We start from the raw sequence: 17,506 nt of genomic DNA on the forward strand, positions 1-17,506 counted from the left end.
TTTTAAAAATGTTACATGAAAGCCAGTGAGACTGCCTTCATACCATACATTTAAAACGCATGACTCCCCACCCCCCACCCCATATTCTGGGAACGGTAGTTTATTCCTTCCCAGCATCCTTAAAAAAACCACAATTCCCAGAATTCCTTTGGGAGAAGCCGTGTGCTTTAAATGCATGGTGTGTGGTCAGTCTGAGCTTTCTACTCTATGGACCCCCTGAAACTAACAAGCCTTGGTTAGTCATGCCTGTTAACATCAATGGGTCTACTCTGAGTAGGAGGAGTAGCAAGGGCTGCAACCCAAGTAAAACAATTTTGAATCAGAGATGGAAAGAAGATAAAGACTCGACCGGAGAAGAATGGCAGATTAAGTGATGGATTACGCCGAAACGGCAAAAATGACCAGAAGAATCAGAAATCAGGAAGGCTAAAAATTTTAAAAAAGGAATAGGGAAATTATTAAAATTCATCTTAAAAACCATTGTAAACAGTTAAAATTGTTAGTAGGATTGGACTAACACTTGTAGTTTAATGGTGAATTTTGGATATATTAGAGATGTAAAAGGTTTGGATTTTTATAAAAGATGCAGGAGGAAATGACTAATGATAGGACCCACAAAGGGGAGGAGAGAAGTCCAGGAGATTCCTTGGAATCTTGTTTTTATTTCATATGTTGGATATGTGTAAAACTGTAATTTGAAACACACACACACCAATTTGGAATCAGAAGGCTAGGATGGGGTATCAGGTGTCAAAGGTCAGGTTAAAGGAACACCCTTAAAAGTCATAATAAATCTTCTAAACATGATGAAAGCCGTACAGTATAGCGAAGGTGCAAGACGCACTTGGGGGGGGGGGGGGGAGGGAATCAAATCTGTATTTGCTAAAATATCCCTTGTGGATAGGCCTTGGTTGCCACCTAGTGGTCATTGTATGTAAGCTCAGCCTTTGTTCCCTGACTGCTTTAAGTCTCTTGCAGGAAAAAAAGTTCACACAGATTCTTGTGGCACCCTGAAGACTGACAAATTTATTGTTTTTTAGACAGAAATTGCTGAATCGGGACACAGATTAATTAGACACATGGCACAGTTTGATCCTAACTGTTTGGGTCTAACCATAGCCTGGGATAACTTGGTCGGTAGAGCACGAGACTTTATCTTGGGGTCATGTGTTCGAGTCTCATGTTGGGTGAAAGATTCCTGCAATACAAGGCACTGGACTAAATGGACCTGATCTTCTAAAGTTCTTATATACTGTCCATAAATATCCACATCGACAGTGACTTAGGAATCTGCCTAGTGCTAACCAGAAGCGAAAATGAATGCTGGACACTAAAGCATAGCAGTTTGAGAAAAGTGCCTCCAGATTTTGGGTGCCATAGGAAGATCTGTTTTCCCAGTGCACCCTCCCTTTCCCAAAACCCAGGGAGAGAGCCTTATTGGGCACCATAGTATAGTCTATTTTCCCACTGCACCCTTCCACTCAAACTCCATCTCCCAAACCGGCAAGAGCTCCATATTGGGTGCAATGGGAAAGCCGATTTTCCCGGGGCACCCACCCCTTCACAAAGCACCCACAAACCCTGGCAGCAGCTCTGTCTTTTGCAGCGGCAGCTTCTCGCAGTCTGGGCGGTGCCGCTGGTGGTTCAGTAAATCTGGGCCTCTCTCCTCCTCTCTTGAATTCGGGGGCCCAGCAAAGTGGAGGTGACTTGCCCTCGGGCTCTCTTGGAAAGCAGGACAGGTGTGCCCTTGGCTTCCGTCGCCGATGGTCACATCAAGCGGCTTCGTCCCATGATGGCCAAGGGAACCTCTCTGATCATGGGGTTCTGCTGTGCTTCTCTCGTCCGCCAGGGTCTCGGCTGTACCTGTGCTTGACTGTTGAGAGAGGAAAACAGCTCAAAAGCAGAAGGTAGAGCAACACAGTTAGACTGGCGACTGGGAATGGCTGCCGAGACCACACAACACCGGTCCTGAAAGACCTACATTGGCTCCCAGTACGTTTCCGAGCACAACTCAAAGTGTTGGTGCTGACCTTGAAAGCCCTAAACGGCCTCGGCCAAGTAGACCTGAAGGAGCGTCTCCACCCCCATCGTTCAGCCCAGACACTGAGGTCCAGCTCAGAGGGCCTTCTGGTGGTTCCCTCACTGAGAGAAGTGAGGTTACAGCGAACCAGGCAGAGGGCCTTCTCAGTAGAGGCACCTGCCCTGTGGAACACCCTCCCACCAGATGTCAAGGAAATAAACAACTCTCTGACTTTTAGAAGACATCTGAAGGCAGCCCTGATTAGGGATGAATTCCTGTATTTAAATATTTTGCTGGAAGCCGCCCAGAGTGGCTGGGGGAACCCAGACAGGTGGGTGGGGTATAAATATATTATTATTATTATTATTATTATTATTATTATTATTATTATTATTATTTTCTAATAGCTTATCTCCCTCTCCGCAGGCAAGCAGTGAAATTGGGAAGTCTGTACTAGAAAAATTCAATTCCTCCCCCCTCTTCATTTTTACAATGCCATATAAATGGATCAGGCCAATGGCCCATCTAGGCCAGCATCTTCTTCTTGCCCTGATGGGGGAATCCTACAAGCAGGATCCGAGCACTAGAGTACCCTCCCCTCCTGTGGCTTCCAGCAACTGGGATTCAGAAGCGTTTCTGCCTGCGACTGGCTGAACACAGACATCCTGGCTAGCTGCCTCCTCCATCAATTTGCCCAGTCCTCTTTTAAAGCCATCCAAGTTGGTGGCTGCCTGTGGGAGAGAGTTCCACAGGTTAACTCTGTAGGGCTTTCTTTTATCGGCTTTGAATCGTCCAACGCTCCACTTCATTGGATGTCTGTGAGTTCTAGCATTATGAGAGAAGGGGGGGAGACCTTCCTCTACCTACTTTCTCCACCCCACGCTTAATTTTGCAGACTTCTATCATGTCGCCTCTTACATGCCTTTTGTCTTATTAAAAAAAACCCAAACACTGTAGCTCAGTGGGAGAGCAATTGCTTTGCATGAAGATGATCTTGTCTTGGGTTCGAGTTAGGACATCTCCAGGTAGACCTGGCAGAGGCTCCCTCCCTCCCTCCAATGTGGCTTGCTGACAAGCATGTCTACTGTTGCCACAGCCATTATTATGGGGATTAAAGGTTAAGGTAAAGGGCCCCCTGACCATTAGGTCCAGTTGTGTCTGACTCTGGGGTTGCGGCGCTCATCTCGCTCTATAGGCCGAGGGAGCCGGCGTTTGTCCGCAGACAGCTTCCGGGTCATGTGGCCAGCATGACAAAGCTGCTTCTGGCAAACCAGAGCAGCACACGGAAACGGCGTTTACCTTCCCGCCAGAGCCGTGCCTATTTATCTACTTGCACTTTTTGATGTGCTTTTGAACTGCTAGGTGGGCAGGAGCTGGGACCGAGCAACGGGAGCTCACCCCATTGCAGGGATTCGAACCGCCGACCTCCTGATCAGCAAGCCCTAGACTCTGTGGTTTAACCCACAGCGCCACCTGGGTCCTATGGGGATTAAACCAGATCTAAATCAATGACTGAAATGAAGTCAGCCCACTATTTCAGAGCGATCAACCCCATACTTTCTGAATGGAGGCGAGGCTGAGTTCCATCCTCTTCTTCTGCGATAACCCCGGATTCCAGTGGCACACGAGGCTATCGTTTTGGACGCTGTAATTCTTGTTCCCAAGCAGCCAGTAAGTCTTCATTTTCCCTTTTCCCTGCCCAGGATGAGAGAGAAAAGGGGATGTAATCATGTGTCAGTCTGGGTGGGGATATTTGGGGATTCTCAGAAGCCAAAGAAATCAGCACAGCCACGAAATCAGGGGTTCAAAATCAGTGCAGCTTCAAACGGTTTGGTCCGCCATCTTGATTCAAAATGGCACCCGGTTGCATCCAGACACAGCTTCTTGATCGCAGGAACCATAAACCAAAAGGTGGTCGAAATCTGTGCAGTTTTGAAAGGGTCCGTCTGCCATCTTGATTCAAAATGGCACCCAACTGTATCAAAACATAGATGAAAACCTGCTCCTTGGCTTTGTGCAACATTTGGCCATGATATCTCAAGAGGTATCCAAAAGCACAGAAAAACAACTTCTCAAAAACATATAGAAAACAACTTTCCAAAACATATAGTTTTGGGAAAAAAAACTTTCCAAAACATATAGTCAATTATTAGGTATTTGGTGTATTTGGTAAATGTAATCAATTTTTTAAAATAATAATAATAATAATAATTATTATTATTATTATTATTATTATTTATTTATACCCCGCCCATCTGGCTGGGTTTCCCCAGCCACTCTGGGCGGCTTCCAACAGAAAAATGAAATAAAATAATTGATTAAACATTAAAAGCATCCCTAAATAATCATAATCATAATCATAATCATAATCATAACAGAAAGTTATTTTCATCCTCTTTTATATATATATATATAAATCCAGAATGGATTTTAGCTAGTGCTGGTTGTACTCAGAGTAGACCCACTGAAGTTAATGGACGTGAGTGACTAAGGTCCATGAATTTCAACAGGTTTGCTCTGTGTTGAACTTAGAAACAACCCAGAATGTGATATCCGGCTCAAACTGGTGCACCCAAGAAATCTCACTTCATTTTTTAAAATACAAAAGTTATTACAGTAGTCCTCAAGAATAACTTAGGTCCATTAATTTCAAATTAATACAACTTAGTTGGATACAACCTATAGTTAGTCCTGCTCAGAGCATACACATTAATTTCAAGGGATCTCCTCTGATTAAAACAGAATTGGGCACAACCCCACTGTAAGCTCCTTGGGGCAGAGAACTCGCCTTCCTTTCTCATTTCTCCTTTCTCCTGCAAATGCCCCGGGCTCTGCTAAAATGAGTGGAGATAATAGTAACAGTCACCTTCACTTCAATCTCCCCTCTCAGCTCAATGTCGTACGCATCGTCCTCCAGCAGCGCAAGGTATGTGGCTGAACTGATGTGGATCCTCTGAGCTGGGAAATGAGTTATCAGAAGACACATGGTTAACTGTGGAGCTGTCCCTGCGCCATAATCCTCCTGGCTTATTTATTTATTGTTTTATTTATTTACTACTTTATTTATTGCTTTATTCCTTATTTATTTATTTATTGCATTTATTTATTGACCATCCCATCAGATGTCAATGAGGTTGAGGGAACGTTCTTTTATATGTGGTGGGCCTGTAAGGGTAAAAGATTACTGTATTGGGAAATAATCCATAATGAACTGAAAAAAAATGTTTTAAAGTACTTTTCAAAAAAAGAGAGAGAGAGAGTCCTTTTTGTTGGGGATAATTCAGATGGAAATTCCCAGGTATCAGAAAAGGTTATTTATGTATGCTACTACTGTGGCCCATGTTTTGTTAGCCCCCAAATGGAAAATGCGCGAGGTTCCAGCCAAAGAAGAAAGGGAACTTAAACTGAAAGAATATTTGCAGTTTATAGAATAAGAGAACAAGAAGAACATGTGTTTAAAGAAGATAGGAAAATGGGGGAAATTGATAGTTTGATCTTAAAAACCATTGTAAACAGTTAAAATCGTTAGTAGGATTGGAATATCACTTGTAGTTTAATGGTGAATTTGGAACACAATGGAGAGGTAAAAGATTAGGATTATTATAAAAGAGGCAGGAGGATATGATTAACAATAGGACCCACAAAGGGGAGGAGGGAAGTTCGGGAGATTCTTCGGCATGTTGTATGTTCGATATGTGACAGTCAAATTTTAATCTGAAAAACCAAATAAAATAATAATAAAACCCGAACAGAATCGTGCAAACTGGCTGCGATGGCAGATCTCTAGGATCTCGTGGGACAGGGGGACGTGGAGGGAGGGGGCAGGGGGGGGGCACAGCCGCTCACGCAAACTGGTGGACTCCATACGAGAGGCCGTGTTCACCGTGTCACCAAAGAGGCAATACCGAGGCATTTTGTGTCCGACGACGCCAGCCACACACGGACCTAGGTGGGAGAAACAGAGGAGGGTAAACGTCAGGGCAGACTGAGATGCTTTTTTGTTCAAGAACATAAGAAGAAACTGCTGGGCCAGGCCAGATCCAGTCCAGCATCCTTTTCTTACAGTAGCCAACTACAGTGGTACCTTGGTTCTCAAACTTCATCCGTTCCAAAACCAAGGCGTGTTTTCCCATAGAAAGCAACACAAAATGGATTAATCCGTTCTAGACTTTTAAAAACAACCTCTAAAACAGGCATTTAACATGCATTTGGCTATCTAACGAGACTACTGAGCCATAAAATGGAAGCAATAAACAATGTACTGCAGTCACACAATCAATCAATCAGTAGCTGAACTGGGTTCCACACAGTCACAAAGCAAAAAAAAAGAGCCGCAAAAGCAAAAACGCAAAATAAATAGCAAAAACAGACAGACCTCACGTAACACTCAAAACGGAAATGTGGCACTCAAATCGGAAGCGTAACACTCAAAACGGAGTATGTTTGGCTTCCAAAAAAAGTTCGCAAACCGGAGCACACACTTCCGGGTTTGCAGTGTCTGGGTTCCAAGTTGTTTGAGTACCAAGGTGTTTGAGAACCAAGGCACCACTGTTTGTGGGAAACCAGAGCACAAGAGCTCTCTCCTCTCCTGCGGTTTCCAGCAACTGGTATTCAGAAGCATTGCTGCCTCCTGCTGTGGAGGCAGAGCACAGGCATCGTGGCTAGTAGCCATCGATAGCCCTCTCCTCCTCCATGAATTTTTCTAATCCTCTCTTAAAGCCACCCACGTTGGTGGCCATCCCTGCCTCCCGTGGCAGGGAGTTCCGTAGTTTAACTTTGTGCTGCATGGACTGAAATTCAGGAGATTTCTGTCGCAAATCTCCCAGCATTCAGCTTCATTGGATGTCCTCGGATTCCAGAGGGAGAAAAATTGTTCCCTGCCCTTCTACACTTCTACATGTCACCTCTTACTTGCCTTTTCTCTCAACAGAAAAGTCCCAAATGATGCAAACTTTCCCCATAGGCAGAGTCGCTCCTTCCCCTTTATCATTGCAGTCATTGATTTCATTAAATAATGTGCACTACTTGATTGTAAAACAACAACAACAACAACAACAACCCGACACCCACAAATCAGTTTACAAAAAGAATAAAAATGAAACCATCAGGTTTTTAAATAATCAGTTAAAGGCCTTTAAAAATGATTGACAGTAAGGTGAATACCAGGTCAAAGAGTTGGACAATGCTGCCCCCATGTGGCTGCCTTTTCTCCAATTCTGCCAACCTGTCTCACCTGTATGAATCCCGGCCCGTAGCTGCAGCTTGCCGCTGGGCATGTGGGGTATCACGACTTGTCGGACAGCGGCCACCAAGTCCAGAGCCATCTTGGCGATCTCATCGGCATGCTTTGTGCCGTTCCTCTCTGGCAAGCCGCTCACGACCATGTAGGCGTCCCCGATGGTCTCCACCTGGTGGGGAAGAGGAACCCAAAAACTGTGGAATCGGAAAAGACCTTGACGGTCATCTAGTCAAGATCTAAGCGAAAATATAAAACATGCTTTCGGTGGCTTGGTCACCATGCAAATTACTACTACTACTACTACTTCAAATTTATTTTTACCTGCTTTCTACCCTAAGGGTAATTAAGACACAATATTAAAAGCAATTTGAAATGACTTACAATTGCAAAAATAGGCACCCCAAGTGTCAAAAGAGGTGCATCTCCAGAAAATCTTTATATATATGCATATGGTTGTCAGATTAAAGTTTTACAATCACATATCCAACATACAACATAAAGACAAGATTCCAAAGAATCTCCCGGACTTTCCTCTTCTCCTTTGTGGGTCCTCTTGTTAATCATTTCCTCCTGCATCTTTTACAATAATCCAAACCTTTTACATCTCCATTACGTCCAAAATTCACCATTTAAGCTACAAGTGTTATTCTAATCCTATTAACAGGCAGGGCCGGTGTGTCCATTTAGGCGAACTAGGCAGTTGCCTAGAGCGCGTAAATGGAGGGGGCGCTGGGCAGCCTGCCCCGCAAAACCCCCGGGCCACCGCCGCCCTCCCACGGCGCGTGCTCACGCTCCTCCTGCCTATGGAGGGGACGCTGTGAGCTCCTCAACGGCTGCAACGAGTGAGCGGTGGCGGCAGCAGCGCCCGTAGCTGAAGCCTTCAGTTATGGGCGCGGCTGCTGCCGCCGCCGCTCACTTGCTACAGCCACCGCTGAGGCGCTCACAGCCTGCCCTCCATAGGCGGGAGGAGCGCGAGCCAAAAGCAGAGCTCAGTGCCCTCCCGCCTATGGAGGGGACGCTGTGAGCTCCTCAGCGGCTGCAGTGAGTGAGCGGCGGCAGCGCCCGTAGCTGAAGCCTTCAGCTATGGGCACTGCTGGTGCTGCCGCCGCTCGCTCGCTGCAGCCGCAGAGGAGCTCACAGCGTCCCCTCCATAGGCAGGAGGGCGCTGAGCTCTGCTTTTGGCTTGTGCTCCTCCAGCCTATGGAGGGGACGCAGTGGCGTTGTGCGTGGGCCATGACGCATGCGTCATGACGCATGTGCTGGGGCGCCAGAAGCTGATTTTGCCTAGGGCGCAAAAAGCCCTAGCACCGGCCCTGTTAACAGGAATCCCCCCCATTCTTTATTAAAATTTTGGTCTTCCTGATTTCTGATTCTTCCGGTCATTTTAGCCATTTCACCATAACCCATCAACATGATCCATCAAGTTGATCTCCAGAAAATCTTGTTATTATTATTCACAACGGCTCTGCCAGGTAGGCCCCTGGAAAGCAAAGCGCTCTGGCCACTCCGTCGTTTTTGGGTTGCCCTCTTCTTTTCCTGCCTGAGAAGTCTTCCTTGACCACGCCGCTGCTTTAACAAAGCCGGAAGCCACTGACCTTGTAAACGTCGTAGGATTCGATCCGGGTATCGAAGCAGACGTAGAGGTTGTTGAGCATCTCAACCACCTGTAACGGGGTGCAGGAGGCGGCGATGCTGGTGAAGCCCACAACGTCCGAGAAGAAGATGGTTACCTGTTGTGGGGAGATGGATCGGGCTGTATTATCATACCTCTCCAACAAAGGGGTCTGGTTCCTGGGTTACAGGTGGAGCTGGCTCCAGGTTGGGGGGGGGGCCTTCATAAGGTGAGCACCTTTCTACTATAGGGGGGCCCAGGCCTACTTGGAAGTAGAGGGGGGCAGTGGTAAAAGTGCTGACCCACCAAGTTGTGGGATGTAATACACTGGGAGCAGTCAAATACAACATTCCTTGTTTTCCTAGAGTGGGCATGCAAGGGGATGTTGGTCCACCCAGTTGAAACTTCCTCTTCCTCCTGGGCTGGAGCATCCTTCCTAGCATGTGACTAGAGGTGGGAGTGACCTTACCTGTCCAGGTAACAAAAGGACGAGTCACGCAGCACACACACTCTCTCTTTCACTTCCTTCTTTGTTTGACCAGCTTTTTAGCTAGGAATGCTCTGCTAGCTTCTCAGCCAGCAAAAGCACTGGATTATTCCCCCATATGGGGTAGATCCACATGTATGTATTTGTAACTAAGTCTGCCTTCAGGAATCCAACTGTGAACTGATGTGAGTAAACATTTTTTTTGACTTTGAATAAGATTGTTGTGTCTTTATTCTTTTAAGAGGGATTAAAGGGAATTTACCAGGAATATACAATTCAATCTGAAGACAGACTGAATTGTTTAATAGTGAGAGGTTTACACAAGCCTGCAACCAACTATCTGCTGTGCATGTCACAATGGGGAATGTAACTCTGCTACATAAAGAAACTTGCTAGCGCAAGTTAGGAAGGATATTAATAAACAATATATCCTCTCCTGCCACCCTGAACATTCCCACACAAGTGTCCCTACTTTCCAGGGACAGTCCTGGATTTACAGAAGCTGTCCCAGGTTCTGATTTGATCCCAGAATGTCCCACTTTTCCTTAGGACAGCTCTATTTTCATCGGAGAAAAGTTGAAGGATATGGTCAGATGTCCTTATTTTCATCAGATAAATGTCGGAGGCTATGGAGTTATCTGACCCCCGAGCCACCTGAAGGCAGTTGTTTAAATGTTTAATGTTTTATTGTATTTATATATGTTGGAAACTACCCAAGAGTGGCTGGGGCAACCCAGTCAGATGAGCAGGGTACTGTATAAGTCAGGCATAGGCAAACTCGGCCTGCCATATGTTTTAGGACTACAACTCCCATGATCCCTAGCTAACAGGACCAGTGGTCAGGGATGATGGGAATTGTAGTCTCAAAACATCTGGGGGCCGAATTTGCCTATGCCTGGTATAAGTAAATAATAATAGAAGAAGAAGAATAGGACATCCCTATTTTCATCAGAGAAATGTTGAAACCTCCCCCTGGAGCTGCTGTTTTAATTTCCCATTTTAGCATCTTGGGAAATCAAAATGGCTGCTCCCAGACCTTCGCTAGGGCGGCTACTCTTTCAATTTCCCCACAATCCATCGGAGCATGGCCACCACCATGAGCATTGTGGGAAATAAAAATGGTTGCTCCCAGAAGTTGTGGCGGCTCTTAGCAGGCTGCTCTTCTTCTGGGCCAAACCATCACGGGACAAGTGTTTAAGCAGCTATCACATCTACGCGATACATAGCTGTGGGCTTACATGTTTATTGCGTTTTTGTCCCACCTTTTTCTCCATGGGAGCTCCAGGTGGCTCACTCATTTAACCCCCACAACAACCCTGTGAGGTGGGTCAGGCTGAGAGGCAGTGACTGGCCCAGTGGAGATTCGAACCCAGGTCTCTCAGGTCCCACTCCAGCACTCTAACCACTACACTACTCCAGGTTCGGGGAAACAGCTCCACCGCAGGGTTTAAGGAAAGATGTCTTTCCCGTGATTATGAAGTGATGCTGAAAGCCCTCTTTGATATTCTGTCCTAAAGGCTGCCCGGATCCTCGCTTAATTCTTCTTCGTTTCCCGCTCTGAATTCCCCATAGCTGCCGCAATTATCTCCAGATGTCTTTCTCGCAATTCTCTCCTCCAAGGCTTCGTCTTTGATGCCGAGGGTTCTGATCCGGCTGTTTGTAATTGCTCAATTATGGGATTGTTTGGGAAATTACACCTCTCGTTGAAATGCAAATATAATTCTTTTTCAGGTTGGGGTGGGGTCAAGAGGGTCCGCCCCCCCCCGCCCCGGATGACAATCGCCGAGCACCCAGAGACGAGAAAGGAGACAGTGAAAATGCGGGACCATTTATTTATTTCCCTGCGAGGTACCATTTCCTGGCAAACCTTTGGGGCGCAGAATGCGTTTCAAAATGGCTGCCGACATGTGACCACACAAGAGGTGCGAGGGAACTATGAAGATTAGTAGCTCTTCATAGAATTGCAGAGTTCAACTAGGCCAGCACCCTGCAATGCCACCGGACCCCCTTACTCTCCTTTCGATTCTTATCACTAAGGCATAAAGACAACAGCTGATAAAATCATTTGTTACTGAGAATTTTGAAGAAAAGCTCTCTGAACGGAAATCCGTTCGTTTGGCATTTGGGGAGGGGGTCTGTTGGGAAGGTGAAAGCCTCAAGGCTCTTGGCCTGTTACCTGTTTTCATTTATTCGATTTATTTCCAAAAATTTCCTACCCCTGTCGACCTATACCACCACTCTCCTCTGGGCCACGGCTTTCGGAATAAAAATCTGCTCACGCCACACCAAATTTTGTATTGCTCAGAAATACATTGGAAAACACAACTAGGAATGCCCTCAGTATCACTTGATGTCCTTGATCTCATTTTGAAAAGGGTAAGGTAAAGGTAAAGGGACCCCTGACCATTAGGTCCAGTCGTGACCGACTCTGGGGTTGCGCGCTCATCTTGCATTATTGGCCGAGGGAGCCGGCGTACAGCTTCCAGGTCATGTGGCCAGCATGACAAAGCCGCTTCTGGCAAACCAGAGCAGCACACGGAAACGCCGTTTACCTTCCCGCTGTAGCGGTTCCTATTTATCTACTTGCATTTTGACGTGCTTTCGAACTGCTAGGTTGGCAGGAGCTGGGACCAAGCAACGGGAGCTCACCCCGTCACAGGGATTCGAACCGCCGACCTTCTGATCAGCAAGCCCTAGGCTCAGTGGTTTAACCACAGCGCCACCTGGGCCCCTTTGAAATCCGTTAAAAAATATTTTGATACTACACTACACTGAAATGTTTCTTTGATTGTCCTTGAATCTTCCTGCCACGCTTGCCATCCTCTCGTGCTACATCACTAGGACCTCAAAGAGACCAGGGTTCGAATCCCCCCACTTGGCCATGAAGCTCCCTGGATGGCCTCGGGGCCAGTCACTGCCTCTTGGCCTAACCTACCTCACAGGGTTGTTTTGAGAATTGACTGAGGAGGGAGATCACTGGGTACGACACCTTGAGTTCCTTGGACAAAAAAGTGGGATTTAAAGGTCAATAATAATAATAATAATAATAATAGTAATAATAATAATTTTTAAAATGTAACGGCAAACATTTGAACATTTCTGGCAACCCTGAACTCACTGGGAGAGAAAATGTGGCTGGTTTTTCACTGTTTTGTAGGATGTTTTGGATGGAGGTGGTTGCTACACTGGGATCCTTTGGGAGGAAAGGTAGGATACAAATTTTATTATTAATTTATACTCTGCACTGACTGGCCTCGAGCGACATCCCTGAATTGAAGAGACCAGGCTAGCGGTGTGCAAGGTGTGCAAGTCACTTGTGGCGACGTTTTTTACCTGGTCGTAGTTTTCCGCCTCCACATGCTTGCATTTCCTCAGCTGCTTGGCGACGGATTTGGGCAACATCTGGTGGAGGAGGTCCTCGGCCAAGCTCCGCTCACGCTTCAAATCCTCCGTCCGTTCCTTCAGGCTCCTGGCGTAATTCCGGATCCAATCTGCCATCTCCTTGAACGACAGCAGGACGATGGGGTAGATGAGGCTGGCAACTGCCAGCAGGCTGATTTTGAGGCTCACCAGAGAGAGGATATCTCTGGATTTCTCGCCGAGCCTCTGCCGGCTCTTCTCCCACAAGCAGGCCTGGAAGGAATCCAAGTCCTTCACCAAACGCTCGTCCGGTGGCAATGGCGAGGGTGGTGGGGAGAAAACCGGGATGCCCCCATATTGGGTGGAAGAGATGGAGAGGTTTGGGTTCTCCGCCCAACACCCTCGGACGCTTTCGGATGCGAAGACGCCATAGGTCAGAACGGCAGACATTTGGTACCATAGGCCTTGGGCATCCACAGAAGATGATGGAGCCATTCCTCGGGATTTCAGGAAGCCTCCTTTGGTTCTGAGGATGGCTCTGAGGGTCGCCACGTCAACCCAATCTGGGTTCGACTTTACCGCTTCGAGGTCCTCCTCAGGACTCCCAAGCACTTCGAGAATTTCTGAAACAATCCTGGACCATGCGAGAAGCATCGCCACCGCTTGGGTGCCGTTCAGCCTCTCCCTGATTTCGCTGGCGAAAGTTTGGCAGCGACAGTCTTCCTTGCACAGCAGCTGCATCCCACGGACCTTCGCTCCGGATCCCTCGCAGGAAACTGCAAACTTCCCCAAGACGTGATCCAGGAAAAACGCATCCAGTGCTTTGCCCTCGCCATCTTCCTGGCAACGAATCTCATCTTGGAAGAGACTGGCGAGATGGAGGACCCAGACGGTCTGGCAGGAGGGGAGGCTGGCGAGGGCCGCCTTAGTGTTCCTCCACGATTCCAGAGTTTGGCTTAAATCCAGAGAGATGCTCCCCATCAGGGTGGCCACGGAGACCAGGCAGGCGACCAGGAGTCGCCTCACTGTCTTGCTGGTGCTACAGGGACGAAAGCTAAGGAAAGGAAAGGAGAAACTGGTTAAATCCATCCCCTTCACAAGTGGAAAGATATGCAGACTCATAGAATTGTATGGGACCGAAGGAACATCTAGTCCAACCCCTGCAATGCAGGAATCACAGCTGAGTCAATATCAATCTCAGTTTTTCTCCCTTTCAGGTTTTTCCATTCATTTCTCCACATTTTCACGTCACGACAGGTTTTCCCAGCTGGATAAATGGGACATAAAGGTAAAGGTAAAGGGACCCCTGACCATTAGGTCCAGTCGTGACCGACTCTGGGGTTGCGCGCTCATCTCGCATTATTGGCCGAGGGAGCCGGCGTATAGCTTCCAGGTCATGTGGCCAGCATGACAAAGCCGCTTCTGGCAAACCAGAGCAGCACATGGAAATGCCATTTACCGTCCCGCTGTAGCGGTTCCTATTTATCTACCGGTACTTGCATTTTGACGTGCTTTCGAACTGCTAGGTTGGCAGGAGCTGGGACCAAGCAACGGGAGCTCACCCCGTCGCAGGGATTCGAACCGCCGACCTTCTGATCAGCAAGCCCTAGGCTCAGTGGTTTAACCACAGCGCCACCTGGGTCCCTAAATGGGACATAAAGTAATGTAAAACAGTTCAAAGCAAGAAGACAAAAAAATAAATTTAAAGCAAGGCTAAAACCCCAACAACTTTTGGCAGTTTTAGTGTTGCTTTAAGTGTTTTTGTTGTCTCAGTGTTATTAACAGTTTGACATTACCTTATGTGTAAATTGCCTTGAGAAGGCGGTTAATAAATCAATGGTTACACACACACACTGTATTTTTAAAAAAAGACCTGATGAAAAATCAACAGCCTTTTTGATGGCTTGTTCTTATCTTTTTGGATGATGAATTATTCTTAATGTCAATAGGAATTGGTATTTGTTTTTTCCTCTTCCTTCTCCCTTTTCCCCTTTGCTATATTTGTAATAAAACACATGCATAGGAGCACCTCTGTGCAAATAAATAAAAAGAGGGAAGATGGAACCCCACTTTTTTCCAGCGCAACTATAGCAAAAATGATGCAACTGGACAACAGAGCATTTGAGTTAACAGGAGAAAAATATATTCTGGAAGATTGCTTCATGAATTTGCTGCGGAGTTTAGGATTTTTTTAATGAACCCATAGTGCAAGATGGAGCTGTGGTGATGATCTAGAAATGTGATGGTTTTACATCTGCAATAATAAGTATCAGCGTAACATTTATTTATGTCTTGGTTTCCTAATAAGCCTTCCCAGTTGAAATGATGAAAAAGAGGCTTTCAGTCTAGCAAACATTTATCTCACACAAGTTGGTTTGGATAGCAGCTGTTTTATTGATGCAAACTGGGGGGGGGGATCCAAAACAGATTGCAAGACGTTTTAGACAAAAATATGAACATTTGAGGGTACAAATAATTTCATTCTGAGCTATTCAATTCTGAGCTATTCTGAGCTATTCAATTTTCTTTTTCTGGCAATACAAGTTTTTACGTTTCAAGTCAACCATGCAATTTTTAAAACAAAAACACCTGGCAATCTCAATGTTTTTTAAAATAAGTATCTGGGTCACTAGCCCTTTCATTTTCTCCTACTGCACCTATTTTTTATATTTAAAGGTACATGATTCAGTAAAATAATTATATATTGTGGGTAGCACAGAACAAATTCTTGTAAATGGGGGGGACCACTTAATTGTAATCATTTTCTCTCTGTGTCCATCTTTGATAATTCTTATCCCCAATCAGTTTGCTTGGCTTGAATTACCCAGCTTCTCACTCAAGAGATGAAATTTAATTTTCTCAATGGGAATTGTGCAGAGGGGGTCAGCTGAAAAAGGTTTGCATTCTGGTGGTAAATTTTGGTTCCTTGGTTAGTTTATGGATCATCTGAATAATTTTTTTTAAAAAAAGCTTTTTATATTCAGAATCTGGTCCATCAATTTGACCAAATCTGTGTCTGTCTCCTTAGCCAGTTTCAAAGTTGTTTGATTGCTGTTTTATGCTGTTTAGATCAGTTTCTGCTGCTTTGTTTTCCCTGTATATGGAAAGGCATATTAAACACGCAAAAACACACAACCGTTATTTTCTTATACGTAGCTTCCAGCTTCCTAGGCCTCCTGGATCTCACCCCTCCCCGAAACTTCCCACTTTCCCCCCTTTCCAGTAAAAATTCAGCACAACTTTTCTCCTGGTTTTTGTCTCCTTTATAGCACCTACCTGCAGGTTGCACAGCTGTTCCACGAGTTCCCTTGCCCCCAAACTTGCTCTTCCTTGCCGTTGTTTTGCCTGAGGTTGGGTTTCCCCTTGAGTGAAGTCGAGGAGGTAAAAAACCGTTGGCTGCCCACTCCAGACATGGAACCCTTCCCGGACTTGGGGACTGGTAAACAAAATGATGGGAATTGGCCAGAGATGATACCTTGTTCAAAAGCTCCTTTGATTCCTGGTGCCTGGAAGCAGCAGTTATCCCCCTCTGGAGGCTTGGTAGGGTACCAGTGCCTCTCCCCTCTCTGTGCATAAAGGGCAGTGCTGATGCTGGGAGTGCAACTGACATGTCTGTTTTTGGCAAAAGATGGAGAGGACCCACAGAACCATTCCAGGTCTGCAAGCCATGTTGGCTAACTCCCCACTTTGGTCATGCAAAGGGCGGGAGCAGAATTATCTAGCGGCTGTAAATTGGGGAAAAGGTGAGCGGTTAGACTTAAATATGTTTGGGATGCAAAGTCTCCCTAATGAAAATTCATTTGCAAAGTTTTTAAACGTGCGTGTGCATGGACAATTTATTTGCTCACTTATAAAGTGAAAAATGCTCTCTTTATTGTGCGGTGCAACCTGGCTCTCGGAAGGTACGTATCCAGACCCCAGCTTGAAAAAGCCTCCCCACCCCTGCTGGAAGTGAAGGCAAGGACTGTGTTGCAAATCAGTTTTCAAAAAGGAAAAGGCACTAGCTGATTAATGCTCACTAGGATGAAGCCCCACTGCAGGCACTAGAATTTAATTATTCTGGGTCAAAATGCCTATATAGGATTGGGGTTCACAGGTCTTCCTCCCCACGTCAGTTCAGTCTCTGAAGCACGGGTGGCTAGTCAGTTGGGGGCAAATGGGGTGTTGCCTCACCAACCTTAGTCTGCTGTCAGCCAGCCCCCACCTGCCTGCCTGCCAACCAGCCCTGTGGGTGGCCCTGCCTGCCAGCTTAGTCTCAGTGTTGCCCTTGTTAGAATTCAGCAGGCAGGAGGATGGGAGTGAAACTAGAATTAGTTGGCTCTCCCTGTCACTGCCTCTGCCTACTGTGGGGCTCCCTGCCTTCCGCCCCTGCAGTCGCAAAGGGCAGCAGCTGCCATTGCTCTGAAGACAGCAAGGAGAAAGGTAGCAGGTTGCACCCCATAGGAATGCAGTAGCAAAGTGCTCCTTCCGTCTGCATTGAAGCTAGTAGTACAGGATGAATAAAAAGCGTTTTGCAAAATGTAAAAAAAGAAAAAACCTTTAGATACTGCCAAGCAGGGATGTTATAACATGAAGACGGCATGGTAATTATTGTTAGCAAATCAGGTATGTGGCTGGAAAGTCACATGTCACTGTTTACTTTCCTGAGCTGGGAAAGTTACGTCTTATCTCTTTCCTTTATGTTGTGCTTTTGCACTGTGTTTCTCTCCCTCTCTCTCTGTCTGCTGCTGAAGAAGAGAGCAGACGTCATTATGATTTGTCCCGTAAATATTGCAAAATAAATCTAAG

The 17,506-nt window shown here is 46.2% G+C and overlaps 1 protein-coding gene across 1 annotated transcript; it reads right to left on the minus strand.

Moving 5' to 3' along the window:
* Window positions 1–1,006: 1,006 nt before the first annotated feature.
* LOC118086840 (uncharacterized) lies at window positions 1,007–16,603 on the minus strand. Its single transcript, XM_088671512.1, has 8 exons — window positions 15,995–16,603; window positions 12,692–13,772; window positions 8,855–8,989; window positions 7,254–7,428; window positions 5,867–5,965; window positions 4,887–4,978; window positions 3,578–3,715; window positions 1,007–1,873 (listed from the first exon to the last, which is right to left on the minus strand). The coding sequence occupies exons 1-8, from the start codon at window positions 16,129–16,131 to the stop codon at window positions 1,562–1,564; spliced, it is 2,169 nt and encodes a 722-aa protein (XP_088527638.1). The 5' UTR covers window positions 16,132–16,603; the 3' UTR covers window positions 1,007–1,561.
* Window positions 16,604–17,506: the final 903 nt, after the last annotated feature.

This window comes from Zootoca vivipara, chromosome 6, assembly GCF_965207765.1.
Source record: "Zootoca vivipara chromosome 6, rZooViv2.hap1.1, whole genome shotgun sequence".
NCBI classification, from domain to species: domain Eukaryota; kingdom Metazoa; phylum Chordata; class Lepidosauria; order Squamata; family Lacertidae; genus Zootoca; species Zootoca vivipara.